The sequence below is a fragment of the Pelophylax lessonae genome (genome assembly GCF_965119305.1).
Source record: "Pelophylax lessonae genome assembly, chromosome: 2".
Lineage (NCBI taxonomy): Eukaryota > Metazoa > Chordata > Amphibia > Anura > Ranidae > Pelophylax > Pelophylax lessonae.
Genome location: NC_138769.1, coordinates 548413525 through 548441025, shown reverse-complemented (window position 1 = coordinate 548441025; position 27501 = coordinate 548413525). Strand labels below are relative to the sequence as shown.

Below are 27501 nucleotides of genomic sequence, written 5' to 3'. Positions count from 1 at the left end.
CTCTGGTCTGATGAGACCAAAATAGAACTTTTTGGCCTTAAATCTAAGCGGTATGTGTGGAGAAAACCAGGCACTGCTCATCACCTGTCCAATACAGTCCCAACAGTGAAGCATGGTGGTGGCAGCATCATGCTGTGGGGGTGTTTTTCAGCTGCAGGAACAGGACGACTGGTTGCAATCGAGGGAAAGATGAATGCGGCCAAGTACAGGGATATCCTGGACAAAAACCTTCTCCAGAGTGCTCTGGACCTCAGACTGGGCCAAAGGTTTACCTTCCAACAAGACAATGACCCTAAGCACACAGCTAAAATAACGAAGGAGTGGCTTCACAACAACTCCGTGACTGTTCTTGAATGGCCCAGCCAGAGCCCTGACTTAAACCCAATTGAGCATCTCTGGAGAGACCTAAAAATTGCTGTCCACCAACGTTTACCATCCAACCTGACAGAACTGGAGAGGATCTGCAAGGAGGAATGGCAGAGGAACCCCAAATCCAGGTGTGAAAGACTTGTTGCATCTTTCCCAAAAAGACTCCTGGCTGTATTAGACCAAAAGGGGGCTTCTACTAAATACTGAGCAAAGGGTCTGAATACTTAGGACCATGTGATATTTCAGTTTTCCTTTTTTAATAAATCTGCAACAATGTCAACAATTCAGTGTTTTTCTGTCAGTATGGGGTGCTATGTGTACATTCATGAGGAACAAGAATGAACTTAAATGATTTTAGCAAATGGCTGCAATATAACAAAGAGTGAAAAATTTAAGGGGGTCTGAATACTTTCCGTACCCACTGTAAGTGCCAAAGGTATGGTAATCTGGCCCTGGCCATTATACTAGATTATTATATGTTACAAAAAAACCCACCTTGTAACTAAAACACAAGGCCTTCACGAATGATTGTGATAAATTACCAGTTTTCATTGACCTCACAGCAAAAAAGGTTCTCTGATTCCATGGTTTCTTGCGATGCCAGCGTCTGTCCCTTTTACCAAGTTGCACACATGCCATCTAGTGTAATTTTAAAATACTTCAACAAAGGCACGCTGCACGAATACCTCAGATTTCACCATTCAAGACCTGGGCACAAAAGTTTTGGTATGTTTTGCATTTTGGTGAAGATATGGGACAGCATGTTGATTTGCTAAAACTGGAGAGTGCAAACTCTGGAGCAGCTCTGCACAGAAACCCACCAGTCTACAGGTTTTTTTTTTTGTGAAGGCTAAGGCCCCTTTTACAAGAGTGGACTGATTGGGTCAGCCCGTCCATTTTTCAGGCAGACCCGATCGGACCACCCATTGTTCTCTATAGGGGTGGTTGATGACATTTGTCTGCTGACACACGCTGAGCAGTCAATCAGATACAATTCACTAAAAACAGACGTATGCCGATACGTTCGCCATCTGTGTGGCAGATCTGATGACAATCGGATGGAAATGGACATACAGTCTGTTTCCATCTGGCTGCCCCATAGAGGAGAGCAGGCTCTGTCTGTGTCCGCTCTGCATAGTGGACATGGACCTGTCATCCGCCTGCTCAGATCCCCCGCTGTGCAGGCGGGTCCGCTTGGATGGATCCACTTTGTTTGAAAGGGGCCTTAATTGAACAAGTTGAAGTAAGAAGCTGATTGGCTACCATGCACAGCTGCATCAGATTTTTCACTCTCCAGTGTAAATCAACCCCCATATCTTTTGGGTTCTGCTGTAAGTCTGACTTTGATGTTATCTCAAATTGTCTGCTGTTGAATCACTCTCCCTGCCCTAATGATTTTATGGATGTTAAAGCTTTCTAAATTCTGTACCCTACATTTATTTACTTGCTTGCAACTTTAGCTGCAATTGAAGGGCTGCAAATATGTCTATTTCCAATATGCCTACCAATCAACAGCCTGCGCTACTAGTTACCACAGCTAAAGGCATTACAGCTAACAGTTGATCTTATTACCTGCTGTCCGCAATGCACTCCAGTGCAAATATCCAGGATGGTCAGACAAAGCAAAACAGAGAAAAAAAAACAACTTTTTTTTTTTGCTTACCTTTACCCTGCTGTACTAGGCAGTGGTTAAAATACCACATTATAGAAGATGTCAAATAATAAACATACAAATAAAACTACCTGACGAGGAGTATGAGGAAGCACAGTATATCCACACGTTTGTTTAGGTTCTCTAGAATAAATAGGTCACTGCTTTTTCGTGCTAATAAAGAGTGTTCGACAGCAGTAAAATGGCACAATCTGTTTTCTCATCCCAAAGTTTTAGGTACTCAAAATTAGTGCTACATTAGCTATGTCCTAAAAAGTGGGGCAGGGTTAACCCCCCAGTCAGTTTTTTTCATTGCTGCAGGTGTCCCTGCTGGTGAGATTTCCCTCTACTTCCTGTCCCAGTGACCACTATCATACTGCTGTGAGATGAACTTCCTGGTTCCCATCCATAAAGCTGACTTTTAGTTTCCTTTTTCAAAAATGTACTGGGGCTGGCATCACAGTCACTGACTCCTTTGTGTATTTTCCATATGAATATATGTTTTGTATGAGAGTTTGACATAGCTATACATAGTGATCAGTGTACACATATATCCTAATTGCAAAGCAATACCATGTCTCTAACCTGAAGATGGCAATGCAAAATACATATGAAATGATCACTTTAGATTCTGTAGAAAAAGAAAAGGTGATATAATGGGACTCCATATTATTTTTTAGGGAGACAAAAATAGAAGATTTCTATTATCGTAAAAATATCTTTAGCAAACAAGAAATAAACGCCAGCTTTTATGCTTCATGTTCCCTCTTCTGCTATTGGCACACGTTTAATAAAGTATTTTATTTTATTTATATTTTGTACATTTTCAATGCAGCAATGAAGAGTTAAAAACAAAGACTGGTCAATGTTAAATGAGCTAATAGTTGATAGGATTTCAGCTTAAGAATAATTGCTATGTTCAATTATATGTAAAGATTTCCTTTCCGAACATAAAAAACTAACAACAAAAACATTTAAAAATGTTTAGAATAATTGAAATGATCGTTAAACCAGTACAAATGTCAATCAAATCGAATTCAGTTATATGAACTACATCATTGGATCTATTCATCACTTAATGTGGCTTTTTACTGCCCCCTAGTGTATCAGTGAGATACAGCTGAAGCTCACCTTCAAATAATGAAAATATGGCTAAAGCTGGATGAAGACATCAGGATGATTTGTTCTTTTTTTTCTTGCATTGATCTTAAGCTTTCCTACCTAATTGCTGCCGATAATCCATGATTGCTTACACAAAGCCGAATGTAAAGGACTTATAGTGGCAATTTTTAGGGTAAACTGACAGAGTAGTATAAGAGCTACAGAGCTATGATTCAAGTCCTCCACTTGCCTGTCCATGATTCACTGAGGTCTTCACTGTGAAGCATCTGGGCAAAGAGACTGAGGGGCAACCAGTGTCCCCATAGCAAAGATCTCTGTGGATCATAAGCAGGTAATTGGAGAGCTTGCAGAACTTGCCTGGGGATAGGGTACCTGCATTTGAAAGATAACTGTAGTAAAAGTAAGCAAAAATTATATATATATATATATGGTGAGCAACTTCAAAGAAAAATAGGGGCTCCCATGGTGAAGTATATCAAATTTATTGTATAAATAAACAAGCAGTAACTTACAATTGAAGTACAAGACAGTCAGCAGCCACATGTGACTTTCTCAAGGGTCAAAGGGTCGTGACCCTTGAGAAAGTCACGTGATTGAGTGACGCAACGCATCGGGAGGAACAAGGTGACGTCACTTCCGATTACGGCCGTAAACCAGAAGTCCCCGTATCGTACCACTGTATTCGGCTGCTGACTGTCTTGTACTTCAATTGTAAGTTACTGCTTGTTTATTTATACAATAAATTTGATATACTTTACCATGGGAGCCCCTATTTTTCTTTGAGCCAACTGGGAACCAGAATAGTGATCAGCTCATATATCGGATCCATATCACTAAAGAGTGGCCATTGAGGTGCAATCCACAACTCCATAGGAGAAAAGGAGGAACCCAAAACCCGGATCTGAGAACCACTACTCTAACACAGAAAACGCCTGTATTGGTGTAATGTGAGGTGAGCGGCCATTGCACCCGATTTTGGACACCTTGCCCACTTTGCATGACACCACTTTGGATCTCACAGAGAAAAAGTCACTAATTTTATACTTTGAGATATCACTATCAAGCCACGATATACAATTTTGTTGCACTGGGACATTTTGAGCATAAAATTTCACTTTATTTGTCTATTTTATTCACAAGAATATTCGGCACAATTTTTGCACTTTATTGTAATGATTTTATGATCCTTAGGATTTTATACATCTTGTGATTACGTTTTATCTATGCATATTTAGGCACCAGCACTTTATCTTCACGTTTTTTCATTATCATCAAGCAACATTTCCCACACTTCTTTAACGGTTTCCCACACTTATTATTTGATTGAAGTTGTTCACCATATATATATATATATATATATATATATATAATTTTTGTGAAAACTCGTACTTTGTGAAAATACAGAATTGGCTGCTCATTTCTTTCTTTTTTTCTGCCATTACCATCCTATACCCTAATAGCAGCGCATAGGCATTTTTCCTTTTTAATTCTGTGTACTAAAAGTAAGGTTATCTATGCAAAGGGTTAATTTATAGAGAGTAGAAGCAGCAAGAAAAAAAGCCACAGGAGGAAAGGCATAGATTCAAAGTTTGAAATGCCATACCTCTAGAGACCTATCCTATCATCCTCCACATGAAACATCAAGAAATGTTTGGGGCTTAGGACTTTTTTTAACCGATTAAATCATGTAAGGTATTTTTATGTTTATTTATACAGAACAAAGCATGACATGCCGAATGGTCCTGTATAAAAGCATCAGTGGCTGAATATAACCACAGGGGTTTCTCTAATTTCCAGGGAACACTACACTCCAACAGTGCTTACACATCGTGTACAGAATAGTGATGGAAATTGAAACGTGTTTTCTTCAGAATATCCTGGCTGATTGCAGTCATAAGTCATGCAATTCTGATTCACTGAATATCACACAACAGAACCCTAAGGGATTATCATTTAAAAAGCCAGCTGTGGGTGTACAATAAAGGTGTGCACTTAAAAAGGCTGTTATTGGCTCTGCTAAGTGTTGTACTTTGCAAAGAATAACACACAATCAGGTATTTTGTGAGTAACGATAAAAAATGTATTCTACAGAATATAGGTAAATTGTGCTGATAAATCTGTGAAAGGCATTATTTTCTGGATATTAAAGAGCCAGCAGGTCAGGAACATCTAGTGCCTTCCTATACTGACTCTGCTGGTGAGACTCCACTAGAAGTACAATATTATTAGCAAATCCTAAAACTAGATGGGTTAAATCAACCCCCTTCCTACCAAAGCAAACCCACTTTACTGAAAATACTTTTTTTGTGTTACTACATTTCCACACCAGTCTGTTATTTAATTCTGGATGGGGCCTGGTTGCTGGCTGAAAAGTGAACTATATATATTTTTTTTTTTTTCAAGATAACAAAAAAATAGGTATTTTTGACACCAGGGATCTTTAACTATGAGGGGAAAGTAGCTCTACAGTGGTGTAATATATCAAATGTTTTAGCTAAAGCCTGTGAGTGGTAGTACATGATAATTATTGTAAACTAGGGATCCAGATCGGAACCCCACTGTTTTTAGGTAGAAAACTAGTTCCCCCCCACGTTGTCTTCTCTTTGACGAAACTAGTTGGGTGTGGCTAAGACGCTTCGTCATTACGCACGCATGTTAGGTAAGCCAGTCCCCCGACGACGTCATATCTTTAACTAAACAAGTTGGGTGTGGCTACGACGCTTCGTCATTACACACGCTTGTTGGGTAAGCCAGTCCCCCGACGATGTCATATCTTTGATGAAACTAGTTGGGCGTGGCTACGACGCTTCGTCATTACGCACGCATGTTAGGTAAGCCAGTCCCCCGGCGACGTCATATCTTTAACGAAACTAGTTGGGCGTAGCTGCGGTGCTTTGTCAATATGCACTCCTGCTGCTTTTTAGGAGAGCAATTGTAACTGTTTTTATTGCTATATGCAGGTTTTTTAAACCTATTGCCCAAGGATTTGCTTAGTGCAGGGGTCTTCAAACTATGGCCCTCCAGTTGTTCAGGAACTACAGTTACTATCATGCCTAGTCATGTCTGGGCATGTCAGAGTTTTACAATGCCTCATGGGATGTGTAGTTCCACAACAGCTGGAGGGCCGTAGTTTGAGGATTCCTGTCTTAGTGTGATTCCCTTTGCAAGTTTTACTTTTTTTTTTTAAATAAATGTTTTTTTATGGGTTACACTATGGGCGTATATGCTTTTTATTTTTCATCCTGCTGATGAACCAACCCTGACTGAATTACGTTTGGCGCTTTGGAGTTTCCCTTCATAAGATGTAACACGCACATCTGACGATACTGTATGATGGTCTGCAGGATCCGGTAAGACACTTTAATACTTGGTGTCACCTGGTGGTGGAAGCACTACAAATTGTGATTGTGGGGACATTGGTGGAGCAAGTGAATCGTGGACAGATTGTTTCCTTTGGACTTTCTTGTTTCGCATATATTTTTATTTTTTATGGACACTAATTATATATTTGGTGTCAATTCTTTTTACAGGTTTTTCACCTAATAAGTTTGATGTCATATTGATTTATTTCTGTGTTTTCACAACATATATTTATCACAATTCCTGCTTCTAGTGTCACAGATTGCTGCTTATTTGTAATTTATATGTTTTAGCGCAGATTTCCCATAGGATTTTAGAAAGCTATATTTGTCTTCACACCATGCTAATTTCTATCTTCCAGTGCAGTGGTGTCCCTCATTATTGCTGCTAGTGCCTGCCACAATTTGGTGTCCACCACAATAACCTAAAGTGGTAGCCAAGTCATGACAAAAAAAAATAAAATCTGGTTCCTGCAAGATGTCATAATGTGCTGGTATGCACTGCATATTAGCACATTATGAAAGACTTACCTTAAAAAGAATCCCTCCAGCGGTGCGCTGTCACCACTGACAGGGCTTCCATCTTCCCCTGGTCTTCGGTTTGGGTTTACTGGCTCCAGCCGTTTGAATGGCTAAGCCATGATGACCTTTTTCCCCTGCATATGCACAGAACCATATTTGCGGCACAGCGCTCTCAATGGGTGGCATGCTCAAAAACCATACTTTACTACTACTCAAAGCTCAACTATGGGAAAAGGAGAAATTCTCTGGCTGCCCAAGGACTACAAGGGTAAATGCTTGTTTATATCTAGGGGACTGGAAAAGCAGTTTTATGTACATGGTATTCCATTCCCCCAGCAGACAGTGGTCTCCAGTTTGGACTGTCCCTTGGCAGCTTCATGTCAAATGCAGGGCAACTGGCCCTTGAGGATGTCACAGAGCATCTGACCGCTGGAGCATAGGGCAGAAGTGGTTGTGGGGACCGGTTTTATGCCCCAGAGGAGAAAGAAAGATTTGGGTAAGTAAAACTGCTTTTTACGCCCCCATTCCCGCCCCCATCCCCCCCCCCCAGACCTGAATGAACATCAACCCCCTTTAATTTTAATTTTGTCCAGAGTTCAGCTTTAAAAGGTTTCTCTGACAGAAAGGCAGCAATAAGTTACAAGGGTTATCAGGGTTTTAAAAGTGCTGTTTTTCACCCGAAAAAATATAAAATTAATAGTTTTCTGTGAAGGCCTTTTTAAAATTTTAGGAAAACTGTATTTATGACAAATAAAACATTGGTTGAAAATTATTTTAATTTAGGCAAACAGCATGTCTCTGAGCAGTGGCATTTTTTAATACATACCAGCAGGATTGGAGCGATAGTGGTTTTATATACACCAAATGCCAGAAGATTTTTAATTTTTTACCAAAAGTTGTGGGACTATATGTGGTTTTTACATTTTTTTTGGTGGCATCGGAGTGAAGGTTGCCAATATTTGATTTGGATAGCACTTCCAGTAGTGTATGCTACTATGTGTACTGCTAATCCTAGATCACTTTATTAAAAACAAGTGCTTGTTTACCTTTAATAAGTCTCAATTCTAGAGTCTCACTGTTATGTTGTGAATATTTTGTATAAAACTCATACTGACCATATTGAGTTTTTGGGGTCTGACTTTGTGGTAAGTTGCCATTTTTACAGCATGGTTAAGATCACTATTTAAATTAAAATTCACTAAGGTGATGCCTCACTTGGTGAAATTTATCATTGGAATTTTCTACACAAAAAAGGTCTAAACAAGGAGCAGAGAGGATTCTGAAATTCATATTACTTTACCATGCTGAATAATCACGTGGATGTAAATAATTGAAAGTTGTATTTAAAGGAGTTGTAAAGGCAGAAGGTGTTTTATTCTTAGCAATTCTATGCATTAAATAAAAAGCCTTTTGTGTGTAACAGCCTTCCCAGTACCCCCTAATATTTACCTGTGCCCCATCTTTATCAAGCGATGTCCACGAGTCCCTCAGCTGTTCGGGAGTGTCCCTCCTGACTGGGAGATGCACAGACGTGGCGCAATTGTCTTCTGCGTCTGTCAAAGTCAGTTAGCCAATCAGGAGAGAGAGGGGGCGGGGTCGAACAGCAGCTCCGTGTCTGAATGGACACATGGAGCTGCAGCTTGGCTCGGGTGCCACCATAGCAAGATGCTTGCTGTGGGGGCACTCGATATGAGGGAGGGGCCAGGAGCAGCAATGAGGGACCCGAGAAGAGAAGGATCCAGGCTGCCCTGTGCAAAACCAACTGCACAGAGGAGGTAAGTATAACACGTTTGTTAACGAGACTTTACAATCACTTTTGGCACTAAGAAGAGGTATAGCCAAAGCTCATATGGCTGTACTTCTCCTATGGATCAGAGTACTGCAGTTTGTTCTGTACTCCTGTGATCCATTTTTAGCCGAAAGCGGGCGGACCTCACACAGCTGGTCCAGGCTCAGCAAAGATCCTGACCATATGGACAGTGTGACAGGACCGATGCACAATGTGCTTGCGTGCTTCTGTCAGTATACGGCTTCCTCCAGTCTTGAACATAGATATCAGATACAGTGGGTACGGAAAGTATTCAGACCCCCTTAAATTTTTCACTCTTTGTTATATTGCAGCCATTTGCTAAAATCATTTAGGTTCATTCTTCTTCCTCATGAATGTACACACAGCTCCCCATACTGACAGAAAAACACAGAATTGTTGACATTGTTGCAGATTTATTAAAAAAGAAAAACTGAAATATCACATGGTCCTAAGTATTCAGACCCTTTGACACTCATATATTTAACTCAGGTGCTTTCCATTTCTTCGGATCATCCTTGAGATGGTTCTCCACCTTCATTTGAGTCCAGCTGTGTTTGATTATACTGATTGGACACACCTGTCTATATAAGACCTTCCAGATCACAATGCATGTCAGAGCAAATGAGAATCATGAGGTCAAAGGAACTGCCTGAAGAGCTCAGAGACAGAATGGTGGCAAAGCACAGATCTGGCCAAGGTTACAAAAAGATTTCTGCTGCACTTAAGGTTCCTAAGAGCACAGTGGCCTCCATAATCCTCAAATGAAAGAGGGACGACCAGAACCCTTCCTAGAGCTGGCCGTCCGGCCAAACTGAGCTATCGGGGGAGAAGAGCCTTGGTGAGAGAGGTAAAGAAGAACCCAAAGATCACTGTGGCTGAGCTCCAGAAATGCAGTCAGGAGATGGGAGAAAGTTGTAGAAAGTCAACCATCACTGCAGCCCTCCACCAGTCGGGGCTTTATGGCAGAGTGGCCCGATGGAAGCCTCTCCTCAGTGTAAGACACATGAAAGCCCGCATGGAGTTTGCTAAAAAAAACACCTGAAGGACTCCAAGATGGTGAGAAATAAGATTCTCTGGTCTGATGAGACCAAAATAGAACTTTTTGGCCTTAATTCTAAGCGGTATGTGTGGAGAAAACCAGGCACTGCTCATCACCTGTCCAATACAGTCCCAACAGTGAAGCATGGTGGTGGCAGCATCATGCTGTGGGGGTGTTTTTCAGCTGCAGGGACAGGACGACTGGTTGCAATCGAGGGAAAGATGAATGCGGCCAAGTACAGGGATATCCTGGACAAAAACCTTCTCCAGAGTGCTCTGGACCTCAGACTGGGCCGAAGGTTTACCTTCCAACAAGACAATGACCCTGAGCACACAGCTAAAATAACGAAGGAGTGGCTTCACAACTCCGTGACTGTTCTTGAATGGCCCAGCCAGAGCCCTGACTTAAACCCAACTGAGCATCTCTGGAGAGACCTAAAAATGGCTGTCCACCAACGTTTACCATCCAACCTGACAGAACTGGAGAGGATCTGCAAGGAGGAATGGCAGAGGATCCCCAAATCCAGGCGTGAAAGACTTGTTGCATCTTTCCCAAAAAGACTCCTGGCTGTATTAGATCAAAAGGGGGTTCTACTAAATACTGAGCAAAGGGTCTGAATACTTAGGACCATGTGATATTTCAGTTTTTCTTTTTTAATAAATCTGCAACAATGTCAACAATTCTGTGTTTTTCTGTCAGTATGGGGTGCTATGTGTACATTCATGAGGAAGAAGAATGAACTTAAATGATTTTAGCAAATGGCTGCAATATAACAAAGAGTGAAAAAATTAAGGGGGTCTGAATACTTTCCGTACCCACTGTATTATAGCTTCCTATTGCAACTAAGAACTCGCTTTAGCTACCAACTCTGAAACTGATTTATTGAATAAGAATACAAACTTTTTATACACTTGAGAAGTATGTCAGTGACCACCGGAACATTTACCCAAAACATCACACAATGGTTTAGATAATGAGGTAGGGCTGACTCATGGCTAATCCCCCTCCAGCAACTACTTTAGCTGACAAGGATATCATTAACATGCTCATTAACTTAGCACTTAAACCAAGATGAAGTACATGGAATCCACATCTAAACAATGCTTTGTTTACTTAGGAGTTACAGACTTCATGGCAACGGTCTACAACAAGCTATAGGTCTCTTCATATATTATTTGAGGTATATTGTTGATAAATATTACTGTCCCATTTGAAGTAATCCAAACCATATTCACAGTGTCCGTTAAGTAGTTGTCCATCATTTTCTTGGTCATCTTGTGCCCCTAATAGACACGGGGTGACTTACACACAAGAGGGGCCTAGGGAGCTGAGAGAGGGATTTCTAAACCTCTCTAAGGTAAGCTAGGTTCCACGGGCCCCCCAACCAAAGTGATTCCCGTCACAGTCGGAATTCACCCATATGCCTAGACTGGCACCTGCCTCAGCCTCTCTGCGATCGGTTAAGAGCCTGAGACAGCCCCTCACACCCCCTCCACAGCCCAGTGCTCCAGTAAGCACGGGGGGAGCAGAGAGCTGATGACTGACCATCACCGCTGGAAAAAAAGAACTGAGCGATCTGTGGTGTTAGATCGCTCAGTTCTCCGAGTAGAGGCAGCAGAGGACAACTACAGCTCGGATCCATGCTGCAGCCATCTAGGTAAAAATGATCTTTTTATTTTGTTGACTCTCATACTTCTCTTTTAATTCCATTCAATGTTTGACTTTTTTGGACATGTTTTGTAAACCATCTTTTATAGTGCATATAAAATAGTGACCTTAAAAGAAATATATATTAGCACCTCCAAACTATACTTTGTGAATTCCACACTGCAGCCAAAAGTGGTATATTGTACTTCAAAATTGTGTACTTCATAGTAGCAAAACTTGTAGGCCAAAGAAATAACTCTGGACTGGTCAACAAAAAGTGGAGCATTTTTTAAAGACAATGAACAGGAAGTAGAGTATTTTTCCAATCGGCTACTAGAAAGTTGTAAAACCTCTTTTGAAATGGTGACCAAAAAATGGAAAAAAAAAAAAAAAATGGGATGAAACTGTACCAAACAGGAAAACGGGAGAATTTACATCATGTGTACCATGCTGTCACAATAATGCTGAAGTACAATGTTGTCATCTTCTACACCAGATGGCATCACATGTATATAATTCCCCAGCACACTGGTATAATAAACGTTTTATTTATTAAAAAGAGAAAGGGTGTTCTGATTCAGATTTCTGCTCCCAACTGTCCCTGCCTTTTAACTCCTCTAAAAGAATGTGTGCGCATGAACACATATGTTGACAAAGAGGGGTGTTTAGAGGCATAAAAAAAAAAAAAAAGTAAAACGCCTGTAAAAATGGGCGTTTGACAGCTGCAATGTGCATGAGGCATAAAGTACTAACAGTTTATCATTTTAAAAATGTGGCAAATATTAACAAGATAAGGCAGCAGACAGCAGGAACATGGGAGACTCTAAAAAACCTAAATCTATGCTGTTCACTGCAAAGCCAAGGTGGCAGTCTGCATTTATTACACTGGGTGTGTGAAGTTAACAAATGATACTAAAAAGTGGTCAGAAATCACAGCTTGCACAGTGCTCACACCTTTATAAATTGTGCCCGGCTGCAGGTCTTTTCCATTCACTTCATGGTCTCACAGCAGCCTCACGCAGCAGTCCTGTCACTCAAATCCTGTGAGAAGGGAGGGGGAGGGGTGTGTGTGTCTATGGATGCACATATTCTGGCTTAGGACCATGCCTGCACGGGTGCCCCTATAATACAAGGCTTGCTACAGGAGCACCCCCAGAAAAGGAGAAATGGAGAGTACTGGCAAGGAGACTCCAGAAGAGGAGGTAAGGGGCTGCAATAGCATTACACATTGTTCAGAGCAGGTGAGTAAAACATCTTTTATATTTTATTAAAAAGAAAAACAAGGCTTTACAATCACTTAAATATTTAAATACACGTTATTAGGATACATTTACAGCAGTGGTACCCAGACTGCAGCCCTTTGCTTTCATTTACCCAGTTCTTGGGGCACAAATCCTCCTCCTGACCCAAACAGTTGGGCACAATTCCCCCCCCCCCCCCTGACACCAACAATGGGGCACAATTCCTCCCTGACACCAACAATAGGGCACAATTCCTCCCCCTGACACCAACAATGGGGTATGATTCCCTCACTGCCACATACAATAAGGCACAATTCCGCCCCACCACAATCAATGAGGCAAAATTCCTCCCCTCACACCAACATTTGGGCACAATTTCTTCTCCTGACACGAACAATGGGGCACAATTCCTCCATCTGACACCAACTGGACACAATCTCTCCCACTGACACAAATGTTTTTCCTTTCCCTTTCACTTGACACTAGCCATCAGGCATGATATCTGCCCCTGACACCTACAATGGGACACCAAATAGGCATGATCCCACTTCACAAATAATGCAGACTTTTTATGAACACTAGCAATGTGGCATTTTTTTCTCCTCACCCCTATGAATACAGGCACTAGGTAATTTCTCACTCCCACTGACCACTAACTCTGGGGCATTTTTACTCTCACTGACTCCTGATCCTGGGGTATTGTTTACATATATTAATGCCAGGGCATTTTCTACTCTCATTGGCCAGAGTTTGGCACCCCTAAATTCTGGCACCCCTAATTCGGTTCTTTGTTTAGTCTGAGGACCCCTGACTTACAGTAATGAAAAATAAAATGATGTACCATTTAACAATCAGCCATAAATTATTTGGTAAAACTGATAATAAAATTACTGTAAACCTCTTTTAGATTAGGTCACATCCTTGAAAAACTAGAGATCAGCATTTTCGAAGCCAGCAAGTTTGACAGGTTCTATTCATCTTTAAAATGATGTTAAGAAACAGCTCAGTTTAGTGCTACAGCAGGTATTTTGGGACCAAAATTCACTGAACTGCATCCCTGTGTATGATGGCATATGCTGTAGAACTAAGCTGCTTTGTTTGAATGTTAGCTCCAATCACTATGGTGAAGTGCCACTAAACCTGTAGCCTATCAGTCACATGGCCTGGCAATGAACTGAATTTCCATTAGTGTTGATGGGGGAATCCCTCCCGCTGAGCTATTATGCGCTCCCAGCAGAGAGTGGTTGGGGGGGTGGAGCTGCTGGCAATAGTTGTATGCTAAAAAAAATCTCCATGCTAGTTGTACCCAGGTCGATTGATGGATCAACTTGGGTACAACCAGCCTGCCCATAGATGGATTGAATCTCAGCCAGTCCCTGCTGAACTGGTTGAGATTTGATCCATCTCTGGCCAGTTTAAGAGAGATCTTAAAGCTGCCTGCAAATAATCTTAGGAATCAATTTATGTATAAACTCAAGGAAAACTCACTTCTGCCTTTAAATCTTTCGGTAAGTTGGAAAATTTTCTTAAAAATTCAGGTAACATCATTTTATTTTATTTCCAAGTTTATGGTTAGCCACATCTAATTAGGCACTATAAAAAAATAAATTAAAAAAACGCACCGACGGTGAACTCCAATCTTAGTTGCATTGTTTGTCATGATAAACAAATCCAAGCATGGGCTAATGCAGAAGCAATGGGTATGATTTGGTAAATAAAACTACTAATAAAATGTAACAAACATTCACATGCTCAGTCTCCAATAAAATACAGTAATATTCTTAATATTAAAATATTTACCTCTGGTACTCCCAGTTTTCTACATGCTTCTAGAAAGTTCTCCACATTTCTCCTACATTTAGCCATACTGAGTTTGGGCTACAAGAAATAAAAACAATGTTAATGTTAAAAAATCAAGCACTATTGTTAGACTTGTTTTTGTAATGAACTAGATTCCCTAGGCACAATAATACACATGCATTTTTCTACGGTATTCACCAATCTGTTTTTAACCATGTTATCGCATTTTAGTAATTAGGGTTCAAGCACATGGATGTACAATGTGCTCTATTCAGAGCCTGTCATTTTAAAAAATCTGAATGCAGTTGATCCAGCCAGTAAGTCTATTGTTTTTCAAAAGAACAAGGTCTCCAGCAAATGCATCAGTAACAGAGATGAGACAAACCATTTAACACTGACAGAAGTGCTTACAATAATCAGCTTTCATTTATGTAAAACCTTTAGAGCCGGTTCCCATAGGCGCGACCCGACTTGCCGGGGCGACCTGTGAAGTCGCGGTGCACAGGACTTCATATCACTGAAGTCAATGCAGGTCGCTCCAGGTCGCCCCAAAGTAGTACCGGACCCTTTTTCTAAGTCGGAGCGACTTGTGTCGCTCCTATTAGAACGGGTCCTGTAGTACTCTATGGCAGGCGACCCACGGCGACTTGTCAGGCGACCAGGTCGCCTGACAAGTCGCTCCAGTGTGAACGGGGTCTTATCACAAAAGAAAAAATGTGTGCTGAAAGTTTATAAAATATTATTTGGAGTTTGGCTTCAAATTGCTACTATTAAAATCTGCTAGTAAATCGAACACTTCCTTCCCTCCGGACTGACATGCTGCTGTCCAAAGTTGCCACCTGTACTCCTTTATCCAGAGCGGGGGGCACTCAAATACAGGAGGAGTGTTACTGGCCAGATCACCAGGTGAAAACAGAGGGAAGAAAATTAAAAAAAGAAAACAAACACAGCCATCACATCTAATGACTGGTAAGCTGCAATAGATTACATTCTTGGATTTGGAATAAATACAGCTTTTTGAATGCCTATGTCATTGGGAGGCTGCATTGCCATGGCATGAATGACACGCTTAGGGGGGGATGTCACCAATAACATGTGTGCAAGCAGTAGCAGTGGCGCAGGCATAGAATGTACACATACTGCCATAAGTGCGTGTGTGTGTCTGGATAAATTCAGATGCGGTATGGCCCACTTTTTACACAGCATCTTGCTGCCACCAACACTTTTGCTTTTCTGTTGAACATATTTGGGTCTTCCTGGTTATTTAATGCTACCATAGAGGAAGAGACTGTTAGGAAGATGATGACAAAGCCAACCGGGATCCAGATGCAGTCAATAAAACTGACCACACAAACCACTTGTTGTTCTTTAGAAATAACATCTGGTCAAAATCTGTACAACAAAATACATTTTAAGTTGGACTTACAACAGCTGGAGAGGGTACATGGATACTCCCTACTGACCGGGGGCGGATTTGATTCACTAAGTGACAGAGAACAACTCCATCCATCAAAGCTGATCCCAGATCTTCAGGAAGACATATCTTTAATCTGATTTCAATACTCTGGAACCAAGAGGACACAAAATTATTCAATGTTTTTAAATCTGTAAACCGCTTATAATGTTGACATCGAGTATATTATGAATTGCATGTCTTCTTGCCAAACCTTCTTTAAGTGAGGGGAATGGAAAGAAGAGGCTACAAGCAGCAAGAAGGGAGGTTTTCTGTGAATGGAAGGGTGCCATGCCTCTGGTAATAGGATGCCATGGACTGCAACAATAAGGCCCTTTTCACATGGGCTTTCCGATCAAGTCCACCTGTCAGTTTTTCAGGCAGGCCTGATTGGACGCTTCATTCACCCCTATGGGGCAGCGGATGTCAGTGGTGACATGTCCGCTGACACCCGCTGCTATACGATTCAGTCTGTGAAATCCAGACGGATTCGAAATCAATTTTCCATCCGTCTGGAGGATCAGATTGGATGGGATCAGATGAAAACGGACAGGCGGTCTGTTTTCATCCAATCTCCCCATGGAGGAGAGTGGGGCTCTGACAGCTTCATCTCTGCACACAGAGCGGAGGTGGACCTGTCATCCGCCTGCTCAGCGGGGATCAGCGGATCGATCCCCCGCTGAGCAAAGCAGAGTCCACTGGGCTGAACGGTGTGAGGTTGGTACAGGATATTACATTAAAGGGTGAACAGCTTTCTATTTTGTAAAGCCTTGAAGCATTTAGTAACATAGCACATGGGTATAGGAATAGCAGACTTTATTTTCTGACATAGCTTCAAATATTTGAAATATTTCCAAATACAGATAAAAGTGGTATAAAACTCGATTTTCTTTTCTCATATAAACCTAACGTATCGTATGTTATAAATGCCTCCCTCTGCCTGTCAGCTGTCATGTACACTGAGCCGCCCATGAGCAGCCCAACATACATTTACGGCACACGCACTCTGTGCCATGATAAAGTCACTCCCGTGGGAATGTAGCCTGGCCATTCAAGCAGCCAAACAGGGTGAACACAGAAGGAAGACCAGTGAAGAGGAAAGCGTCAGAGCGCTGACAACACAGGACTGAAGGGCATCCTTTGACAGATAAGTCTGTCATAATGTGCTATTATGCAACGCATACTAGCACATTATAACACAAACCTGCAGGGGGGCCGGTATTTTTCTTTTTAAGAGTTTAATACCGCTTTAATAAAAATTTCCACACAATATTCACACAACTTTCACACATTTCTTTTCCCCCCATTAAATCCAATGGGAAAAAATTTGATTTTTGTCTTACCCCAAAATCCATTTCTCTAAAGTTCATTAACAGACACAGCTCCTGATCTTCTTAACCATTAGTTATACTGCCCCCTACAGGAGTAGGACACTAGGCAGAAAAAAAGCTTGACTATGCCTATGGGCAGTCCCAGGGGGTATACTCCCACTCTCAGCTTTAGGCACTCAGTTTTGTTACAAGCAGTGTCAGAAGAAATCCAGCTCCACAGAGGGGTGGGTTGCTGTGTCCGTCAATGAACATTAGAAAAATGGATTTTACTGCAAGAAAAAAAATCACATTTTCGCTATCGTTCATTGATGGACACAGTTCCTGATCTTCTTAACCATTGGGACGTCCCAAAGCAGTGTTAAACATGAAGGGTGGGGACAGCAGAAAAAAATTCCCCAAGGCTAAACCATAGCTAACCAGGTAACATGAAGATCAACCAAGAACAACCGGAGCTCATCTGAAAAAAAAACAATACACCCTCAAAGAGGACCAGGTCCTCTAAATAGCAGCCTGCAAAATCTTGCAGCCAAAGGAAGCATCCACAGATGCCAACACATCCACTTTATAAAATTTTGTAAAGGTGAGCAGAGACGACCAGGTAGCCACCTTGCAAACCTGCATCACTGACGTCTGAGGACGAAAGGCCCAGAAGGCACTAAGCGCCCTAATAGAGTACGCCGTTACAGGGAAAGGAGGAACCTGACCATTAACTGAATAGACAGTCTGTCTGATCCATCTGAAAATGGTCGACCCAAAACCCGACAACCGCTTCCGAGGTCTGTCTGTGGGGACAAATAGTGAGCCTGACTTCCTAAAAGACTCCGTAGCTGCCAGGTACACCCACAAGTACGCCACAGTGTACTTCCCTAACATCCCTGCAGTGTTGCAGATGAACCATCACCATTTGCTGATCAACTATTTCCTCTGTGTGAGTTACTACGTTGTTTTTTTGTAATAAATAACCTTTTAATCTACACTGAGGTGGCGCTGCTTTTCTTCTCCTACCCCCAAATGAGGTAATATGCCTGACAATTTTCTATCCCCCAGAATGTGTACAGCAGAGATGGCTGGATTTAAATGCTCTGCCCACCTTAGAATGCTGGCTACTTCCCGAACCGCCAGGAAACTTCTTGTGCCTCCTTGGTAATAGACATAGGCCACAGCCGTGGCATTGTCCGATTGAATTCGCACCGGACACCCAGCCGCTCAACTTGGAAGCTGTCATTAACCTGGCACTGCTGTACCAATAAATATAGCCTTATCGATAATATGCATTTTTATTCTCATGGGTGATTGTGTAGGCAGGGCCCCAGTGCACTGCATTGCCCGGGGACCATAAATGCTCTTAAGATGGCACTGCTTGTACCCTGGCTCAGCCAAATCAGATTGTCTATAGCAGTGTTTCTCAACTCTGGTCCTCAGGGCAAACAGGCCAGATTTTAAGTATTACCTTGGGAAGATGCAGACTAGAATACTGCAATCACTGGGCAGCAAATAATAACACCTGTGATGCATTTTAGTTTTCGTGCAAACCTGGCCTGTTATTGTGCTATGAGGACCAGAGTTGAGAAACGCTGGTCTATAGACTGTGGATTCTTGTCCCATTTGACCAGAATCTCTCTTTTCCTTCCTTTCTCCTGTGGAACTGTGCAAATGGAATTGCCTCGAGGGCAGACACCATCAGGCCCAGCACCCGCATGCAAGTCCAAAGGGATGACTGACTGCTGGACAACAGAAGTTGAATTGCTTTCCGCAGTTTCTGGAGTTTTTCCAGAGGAAGGAACACTCTTGCTAAGGCGGAGTCCAGAGTCAGACCCAGATAGTCCAGATTTGTGGACGGTACCAGAACAGACTTCTGAAGGTTCAGAATCCAACCAAACTCCCTCAGATTTCGTAGAGTAATCTCCAAGTTGTCCAGAGTAATCGGAGACTCCGCTCGCAGCAGCAGATCATCCAGGTACCCCAGTACCGCGATCCCCTGCTGACGCAACAATGCCAGCACCGGGGCCAACACTTTTGTGAAGACCGAGGAGCGGAGGCGAGACCAAAGAGTAACGCCACAAACTGATAATGCTCCTCTCCCACGGCAAAGTGGAGGAAGCGCTGGTGACCAACACATATTGGAATGTGAAGGTAAGCGTCCATGATATCGATAGAAGCAAGAAGATCCTCCTGATGCAGGGTTGCCACTGCTGTGCGAATAGACTCCATCAAAACTTCTGCAACTGCACAAAGCAGTTTAGTGCCTTGAGGTCCAGAATTGGACGCATCTTGCCTTCCTTCCTGGGGACTGTAAACAGGTTTGAATAAAACCCCTGAAAATGTTCCGAAGTCTGAACCGGGACAATCACTCCTTGACTCAGCAAGTCTTCCTCTGCCCCAAAGAGACCCTCTATCTGGTCTGGGGACAGGCAATTTGGACAGAAAAAAACCCTTTCCAGAGGGGAAGAATGAAACTCGATCTTGTAGCTGGGCTGTATGACTTTGTGGACCCACTTGTCCTGTACCAGGGAGGTCCACAGGTCCAGAAACCAGCGAAGACGTCCCCCCACCCCACATGCAGGTGAAGGAGCCCCTTAATGCTGGGGGAGCCTTGTCCAAAGGTCTGGAGAAGTCTGCTCTCGGCTTGCCAGACCAGGTTCATCTGGATCCTCGGGAGGACGCCCTGAAGGGTTTTGATCCCTTGTCTTGAGACCCTGAGGGACAAAAAAACTTCTAATGAGCCGAGAAGGATGGACCACATCTACAACGGGGCTCCTTGCCCTTACTTGCCTGCGGAAGAAAGGTACTCTTCCCCCCTGTGAGACCCTTACTGAGGTCATCGGGGGAAGCTCCAAACAGACGATCCCCTAGGAAGGGGAGATCAGATAAGGCCTTCTTAGAAGTCTGGTCCACAGACCAGCATTTAAGCCAAATAACATGCCTAAGGACCACTGCTTAGACAGACAGCATCGCAATCAGAGGAGCCGCATCCAAAGAGGCATTACTGACAGATGGCAGCCTTTGGACCAACTGGTCCGCCAGCTCAGCAAAGGCAGGGGGAAGCTGCTCACCCTCCACATCCTGGCGTAAAAGCTTGGCCAAGTCGGTCAGTGTTTGTGACAGAGCAATAGTAAAAACCAGTCTAAGTGCCGAACCAGCCACAGTGTACATAACGCAGGCCACAGCCTCCGCTTTTCTGTCAGCCGGGTCCTCCTCCTCAACCTGAATCAGGTTGCTTTGTTTAACCTAGAAATTGGAGAGTCCACCACAGGTGGGACAGTCCACTTTTTAAGCCAGGAGTCCTCAGAAGGGTACCGCATAACAAAATGCTTAGGGACCACAAGGGGGCGTTTTTGGACAACCCCACTGTTTAGTGACAATTTTATCAAAGTAAGTTTTGTCAATTTTGTCAAGTTAAGTGGGAAAGGGGAACCGCTCTGGAGGGCTTGTGGGTGCCAAAAGGAACCGACGCTTCCGATGCGAGATCAGCTGTATCCTCCAATTTTAAAGTCTCACGCACAGATACAATCAGTGCATCCACCAGCGACTTTTCATGCGCAGCTACAGAAGCAGAGGAATCATTCTTACTATCTGAGAAATCAGGGTGTGTGAACCAACAGGGTGACTCTTGTCCGCTGCAGCCAAATCAGATTCAGTATCTGATGAGACAGATGAGGCAGGTGAAGGCGGGGGACACTTTTTGCTATCCCGTTTCCCCAGGACCAAATTCCCCTTGGACGCCAAAGACTCCAGGACTGCTGTCACTGCAGTAAGGGATTGTTGGGACCCGGAGGGCCCGGCAGCTTCTAAGAGGGGATCAGGTGCAGAAGACCCACAAAAAAAATGTAAAATGACTGCTAGGGACACCCCCACCGCACTGGCAGTACCACAGGTCACAAGGCACATAGCACCAACCGATCCTATAGCAGAGAGGGAGAGGACCCCACCAGACTCACCACCCACCGACCAGGTACCGCAGCACCAGGCTATCTGCACACACATGCAGCGATAAGGAAGAGAAAGATCCAGGAGTCAGCACCAGTGGGTAAGGAGGGGCTCCCACCACCGTAATCTCCACCCATATAGGCTTCACAGACATGGCCGCCGCCATTAACAATGAGAAACGACTAGAAAATTGCCACCGAGGCTTTACAAACATGGCTGGCGAATCTAAAGCACACAGGCTACAAGAAAATGACTGCTCTGTGTGGCACCACACAGCTCCCATGGGCCCAGGAGGGGTCCCAAGAACCCCGAAAAGGACACCAGCAGGAAGGGTGGGCCCTGGCAGGAGCCCCCACCAAGTACAGCCCCCTCCCAAAAGCCGTGCGTCCGGTCCCTGCGCCCCCCAATTGCCAGCTCAGCACCCCAGTCTGACCTGAAAAGGTGGTATGGCCAGCAAATGGGGAAGGGAGTGTAGGCAGATGAGAGGCAAAGTGTCCGCAGGGACCACCAAGAGAGGGGGGACATTGCATGGGAAGGAAGAGAACATGGGGGTCCAACCATCCCAGGGAGGGGCCCACGTCCACCCCAAAACCCTCTAGAGGGGGGGCAGTTACTTACCATACCAGGAACAGGGTGGGCACCACTCCAGACAGAACATTCTCTCCATCGAAATGGGGGGGGGGGCTGTCAGCCAGGAGGAATGCTGCGACTCAGGCCGAGGCCAGGTCGTATGCGACCTGGTGAGACGTTTAACTCACAGGCCAGCCCCCGTCCAGTGGGGCTATGTTGCGGCCGACCTAGCGCAGAACTGAGGCCTGCGCAGACTGGGGTGACAACTGGAATTGAAAAAATATCCAGCCCGTCGCCCAGTCCAGCAGTTGATTGTAGATTCTCACAGGAAAAATAGAAAAATTCATTAAAAAGGAAAAAAATTGCTACGACTGAAGATCCCAGCAAGGAACTAGGTCCATATTCCTGACTAGGCAGATAACTACTGGAAATATAGTCTGGTCAAATAAGACCAAAATTGAATTCTTTGGAAGAACGGGGCAAAACCACATCTGAGCAATGCATGCGACTAGTTTCTCCATACAGGAGGCATCTTGAAGCGGTCATTACCAACAAAGGATTTTGTACGAAGTATTAAATACATTTCAGTTAGCATGTTTAATACTTTTTCCCCATGTCATTTCATTTTATTACACATAACTTAATTTCTGAACTTGTTTCGGTTTCTTTGCATGTATGGATTGCATGGGTTGTTACTGACATGTGATAAAAATTTCATGTCAATAGAATCTTTAGAAATATATTTCCCTAGAAAAATGGTGACGTGTTCAATACATTTTTTACCCATTGTATATACCATAGTTTGTAGACACTGTACCTTTCCTACAGACTAAATAATAAACACTGATGTGGGTTATTTTTAACAAAGAAATGTAGCAGAATGCATTTTGACCTAAAAGTTATGAAGAAAGAATATTTATTTGCACAATTTTCTAACGTATTTGAAGAAAAACGTTTTTTTTCCCAACATTTTTGGCCTTTTTTCCGTTTATTTAGCAAAAAACAAAAAAACAAAACAGTGATGGTTAATTAGAAAGCTCTATTTGTGTGGAAAAAAATGATAAAAATGTTATATGTTTCAGTGTTGCATGACCGCAAAATTGTCATTCAAAGTGCAACAGTGCTGAAAGCTGAAAATTGGCCGGTGCAGGAAGGGGGTAAAAGTGCCTGGTATTAACATGGTTAAATTGCTTCCTTTTATTTATTTTAATTTTTATGGATGCCCTTGTTGTATTTAATAAAGACTAGTTTTTCATATTGTCTTTCATGTATTGGTTTCCCAGAGGTACATTTGAAATTCCATCTTTTTACCCCCTTGGGAATCTGGCTTTTATTAAATGTTTCCGCACAAGATTACTGCAACTGTTTTTCACTAATTACACTGCCTGTAACAGATCAGTAAATTGAGGAAGGAATGCTATGACTTATCACACTTTCTTACATGCAGTTTAATCAGTGAAAGAACTTTTCTCAATGGAGGAGTGGGCAGGAGGGGGCATATCCTGCAGCAAAGATTTCTACAAAATCCAATAGCCTGCCCATCAAGGGACATACTTCATTACAGGTAAGCAATGTAACTAAGGTAGTGAACAGAAGGGTGCTCTGGATGACAAGACTGGCCAGAGGTAATAGTCTGCAGGGATGGTGATGTAAATCAGGCAAACAGGCGACTATGGTGGCACTTGAGCAGCACTCCAAGAGGGAAGCAAACCTCTGGCAATGAAAACACAAAGAGAAGGCATTTCTAAGTGCAGTAACATAAGACTTATTTATTGCCCAAGGATAAAAACACACTTACTAGAGTTAAAATGGGGAAAGGCTCATCATAGTAAATGAAGTGTGAAATCCAGCAATAGGCAGTCCTAAGGATGGTCCAGTGAGCAACCAGATAAAACGAATCCCAGCCGCCCTTTTTCGTCACTTCCGGGCACCTACTCCACCCCTTTTAGTCACTTCCGGGCACCTGTGGTCCAAGCTGGCCCCCGGTCACTTCCTGTTGACGTCACACCTGGGTCCTGCATTCCATACTGATCCCAGCAGCACAGCCATTCTTCCTGGTGGATTCTCCTTGCGGCCCCCCTCTGCTGGTCGGCTGGGATCAGTTTCATCTGGCTGCTTACTGGACCATCCTTAGGACTGCCTAACTCTTGGTTTCACACCTCATTTACCATGATGAGCCTTTCCCCATTTTAACTCTAGTAAGTGTGTTCTTTCAGCCTTAGGCAATAAATAAGTCCTATGTTACTGCACTTAGAAGCGCCTTCTGTTTGTTTTTCAAGCAATGTAACTAAAGCTGTAGAGAAAAACATTTCAACTTTAACAGTCTTTAAAGTCTTTTTTCTTTTTTAAACATATAATACAGTATGTATTCTCAGTATGCTACCTCACGTAGGATTTCTAGGAGTTCTTTCTCCTCTCTCAATTGTTCCATTTTTCTTCGTATTGTAAACTGGGGATCCACGGATTCCAAATTCCTCTGTGGCCTTGTAAAAACTAGGAAGCAAAGCGAATGGATACGAAAAGTTATAACATAATCCGAAAGGAGTTGCAAAAGATGCACAGACTTGTGAAAAATGACACGGTGACTACAATGCATGAATGACTGCAATGTGTACACATTGATAATGGTGCCAAGAATCCAGCATTTGCACATGCCGTCATCATGAGAGGGATTCATGAGCACTTCATTATTCATTCATTGTGAATTAAGAAACAACTGGGTGAGGACTGGGTGAGGAAGTGAGCACTGAAAGCGTGCTTAGAGCAAGAAATCACACGCCAGCCACAACCTAACTCCAATTACCCACTCTATTGAAATATTTGGGTGGAGGACTTTTTTAACTGTACACATTAATGTGCGGCTTTTATGTAGGAATTAAATAAAAAATGAATAAATAAGAAAAAGTTATCCTTTTTTATGTTTTTTTCTCCTGATATTTCAATCATCTTTTTCAGGATTGTTTGCCCAGGTCATGGTATCTAAGATATAGATACAATAACTTCTTTGGTAAAGAATATGTAAATAACCAATTCAGTATAAATCTTCAAGGTATGGCGAGCTGTGATTTGTTGTTGGAGTTTCATGTAAAGATTGTTATGAACCACCACTATCCTTAAATCCTTATTTGTTTATGGGTTTTTTTCTTCTGAACTGTTGCTTACGTGGTCATCCAATCATCTTATTTATATAGTGGATTAATATTAGAAACAGGCTAACCGCAATTATTTTTTTTTTATTTCCAACTAAAAATGAGCTATTATTTCCTCATAATTTTAAGAAAAAGCAGTCAAGAAATAACACTGTATTTAGAGAAAAGGGTCATTGCTCTTATGGTTACTCTAAAACATAAGAGGGCCTGTCTTTAGAAATCAAGGAAACACTTGTATTGCAGAAGTGGAAGAATACAGCACAATAACAGGAATTTTATGTTTCCAAATGGTCATTGAAGACCTGAACGTGTGATGGCTGGTATGTGATTTTATCTACAAACAAAAAAAAAAAAAACAAAGAAGATACTCCAAGATGTAAGTGCCCAAAGTGATGAAAAACACAAATTTTAGGAAAGGGACATTAAAAAGTTTTCAAAATCTAAAAGGAGAGACCATTGTTTGAGAGACTCAGAAAGTTCCGATTTAATTCCTCTTGCATAGTGATTTCAGGATTGTTTGTCCAGGTCATGATATCTAAGGTATGGATACCATAGCTTCTTTGGTAAAGAATATGTAAATAACCAATTCAAGTTATGGTGAGCTGTGATTTGTTATTGGAGTTTCATGTAAAAATTGTTATGAACCACCACTATCCCTAAAGCAGTATTCAACCGAAAAAACAAAAATGTAATATATTGCAGCTTACCAAGGAACAACAGAGACACCTTGGAACAGCAGCAACACATATTCTGGGCTCTGCTTGCCCATCTTCAGGCCCAGGACTGACATGGCGGGTGGAGGGGAGGGAGAAGAGCAGACACACGTCCGCTCTCCTCCTCTTCTAGCTGTGACCCGCAAAGCGATGTGTAGGACGTCACTTCTGGGTCACCCTGTCATTTCCCCTCATGCAATGGAAAAAAGGTTAAGCAATAAATATTTTTTTGCAACAAAAATTAAGTTACACCTAAGCACATAAAATCCTCCCCCCCAAAAAAATGTTAAGGCCCCCCACATGTTATATGCACAAATGTAAAGGTACGCGTCGGGGGCACCTATGCGTGAAAATGTTGATTGAGATACACGTTACATATTGTCGCACACACCAGAGTGAAAACAATAATTCTAGCACAAGATCTTCTCCGTAACACTAAACTGATGACCTATAGGGGGCTTATGCTGCGTCACCTATAGAAAATATAGGGTATTGATATTTGTCGCCATTTCACAAATTTAAGGTTTGACATGTTGAGTATCTATTTATTCGGTGCAACCTTGTGTTCTATATTTTTTATATTTTTAATAAAATGTGGGTAGATTATTGCTTTTGCCTAGATTTCACTTTAGTGTGGTTTTTTACTGATATTTTGCATTTCCTAGAACTTTGTGGTAATATCAAGTGACATAACAAAATTTTTCTTTTTATCAGTAATACAGAATGCAGAATACTGTATTACTCCCAAATGGAAATTGTTGATAGTGATAGTAATGACGTTAAAAATGTCTGTTTTAAGAAAGAATTAAATTATTTCACAGTAATGTAAGTATTAAACTGCATGCTGTAGGATGAAAAGCTCTGCCATCTAAGCTAGCTGCAAAAAAATTATTCTGGGCTCACTGTTGGTCAAAGGGCTAGAATATTTTAAGAACCCCTATCAAGAAAAATGTTGTATTCTTAAAGTGGAACTCCACTCTCTAAATCAACATTGACTATTTTAATCTGTATGCTAGCATAAGTAAATGGATAGGAAGGTATAGTATTTTTGCTTGCTTGTTTAAACTTTTTTTTTACTTTTTTTTTACATATCTTTATGTATTTCCTAGTTTCCAGGCCTAGGCAAATGGTGTCATACATCCCAGGAGTTCTCTTGAGAGGTGGAGGGGATTTCTCCGCTTTATCTCATACATGTAACAATAGTATTTGTTTTACATGTCATATTTATATATGTCTCCACATTAACATGCAGAGCAAGCTGCCAATCATACAGCTTGGCACACACTAGAACACTTCCAGGGAAGTTTGACACAGGTCACCTTTTATTCACATGGTTTAAATCTACTTGAATAAAGCTGCCCTGGCAGTATCATAGTTGGTCTCAAGCACTGCCATAAGTAGACAATGGACATTTGTTAGCCCTTCTTAAGTGGACACTACAACACCAAATGCTTTAATTTGTGCCCCAGGGTAAATGTCTAAAAGTAAGAAAAGGATATTCAGACATGCAAAGAGCGGCTCTCTTCACATCAGGAGGTTCAAGAACTCCCGATTTTCCTGGTGGACATTGGGCTGTGATCCTTCCTATACTATTTCCCAAAGCAAAGTAACCATAGTTGGGTTGTATGCATGATATTGAGGTCCTTTGTTGTGGTGCAATTGGAGTATATTTATCTTACTGGCCTTAGGGGCTGAATGTTTTTAAGATATGTATAGTGGCTTTTTTTTTTTTACTATTGAGTGTGATTGTGTATGTCACATGTTGGTGCCATTAAAGTCTATATCATGGCAGAACACA

At 42.2% G+C, this 27501-nt stretch overlaps 1 protein-coding gene across 1 annotated transcript in view; it reads right to left on the bottom strand.

The window, feature by feature from the left end:
* The window catches only part of LRCH1 (leucine rich repeats and calponin homology domain containing 1), a gene marked incomplete at its 5' end in the record, with an annotated part of 366317 nt that overhangs the window by 45697 nt on the left and 293119 nt on the right, over positions 1-27501 (bottom strand). The window contains 3 exons of the mRNA XM_082247571.1: positions 14561-14638; positions 15987-16124; positions 24225-24334. Coding sequence (XP_082103697.1) covers positions 14561-14638; positions 15987-16124; positions 24225-24334 — 326 coding nt within the window. The remainder of the gene's footprint in view (positions 1-14560; positions 14639-15986; positions 16125-24224; positions 24335-27501) is intronic.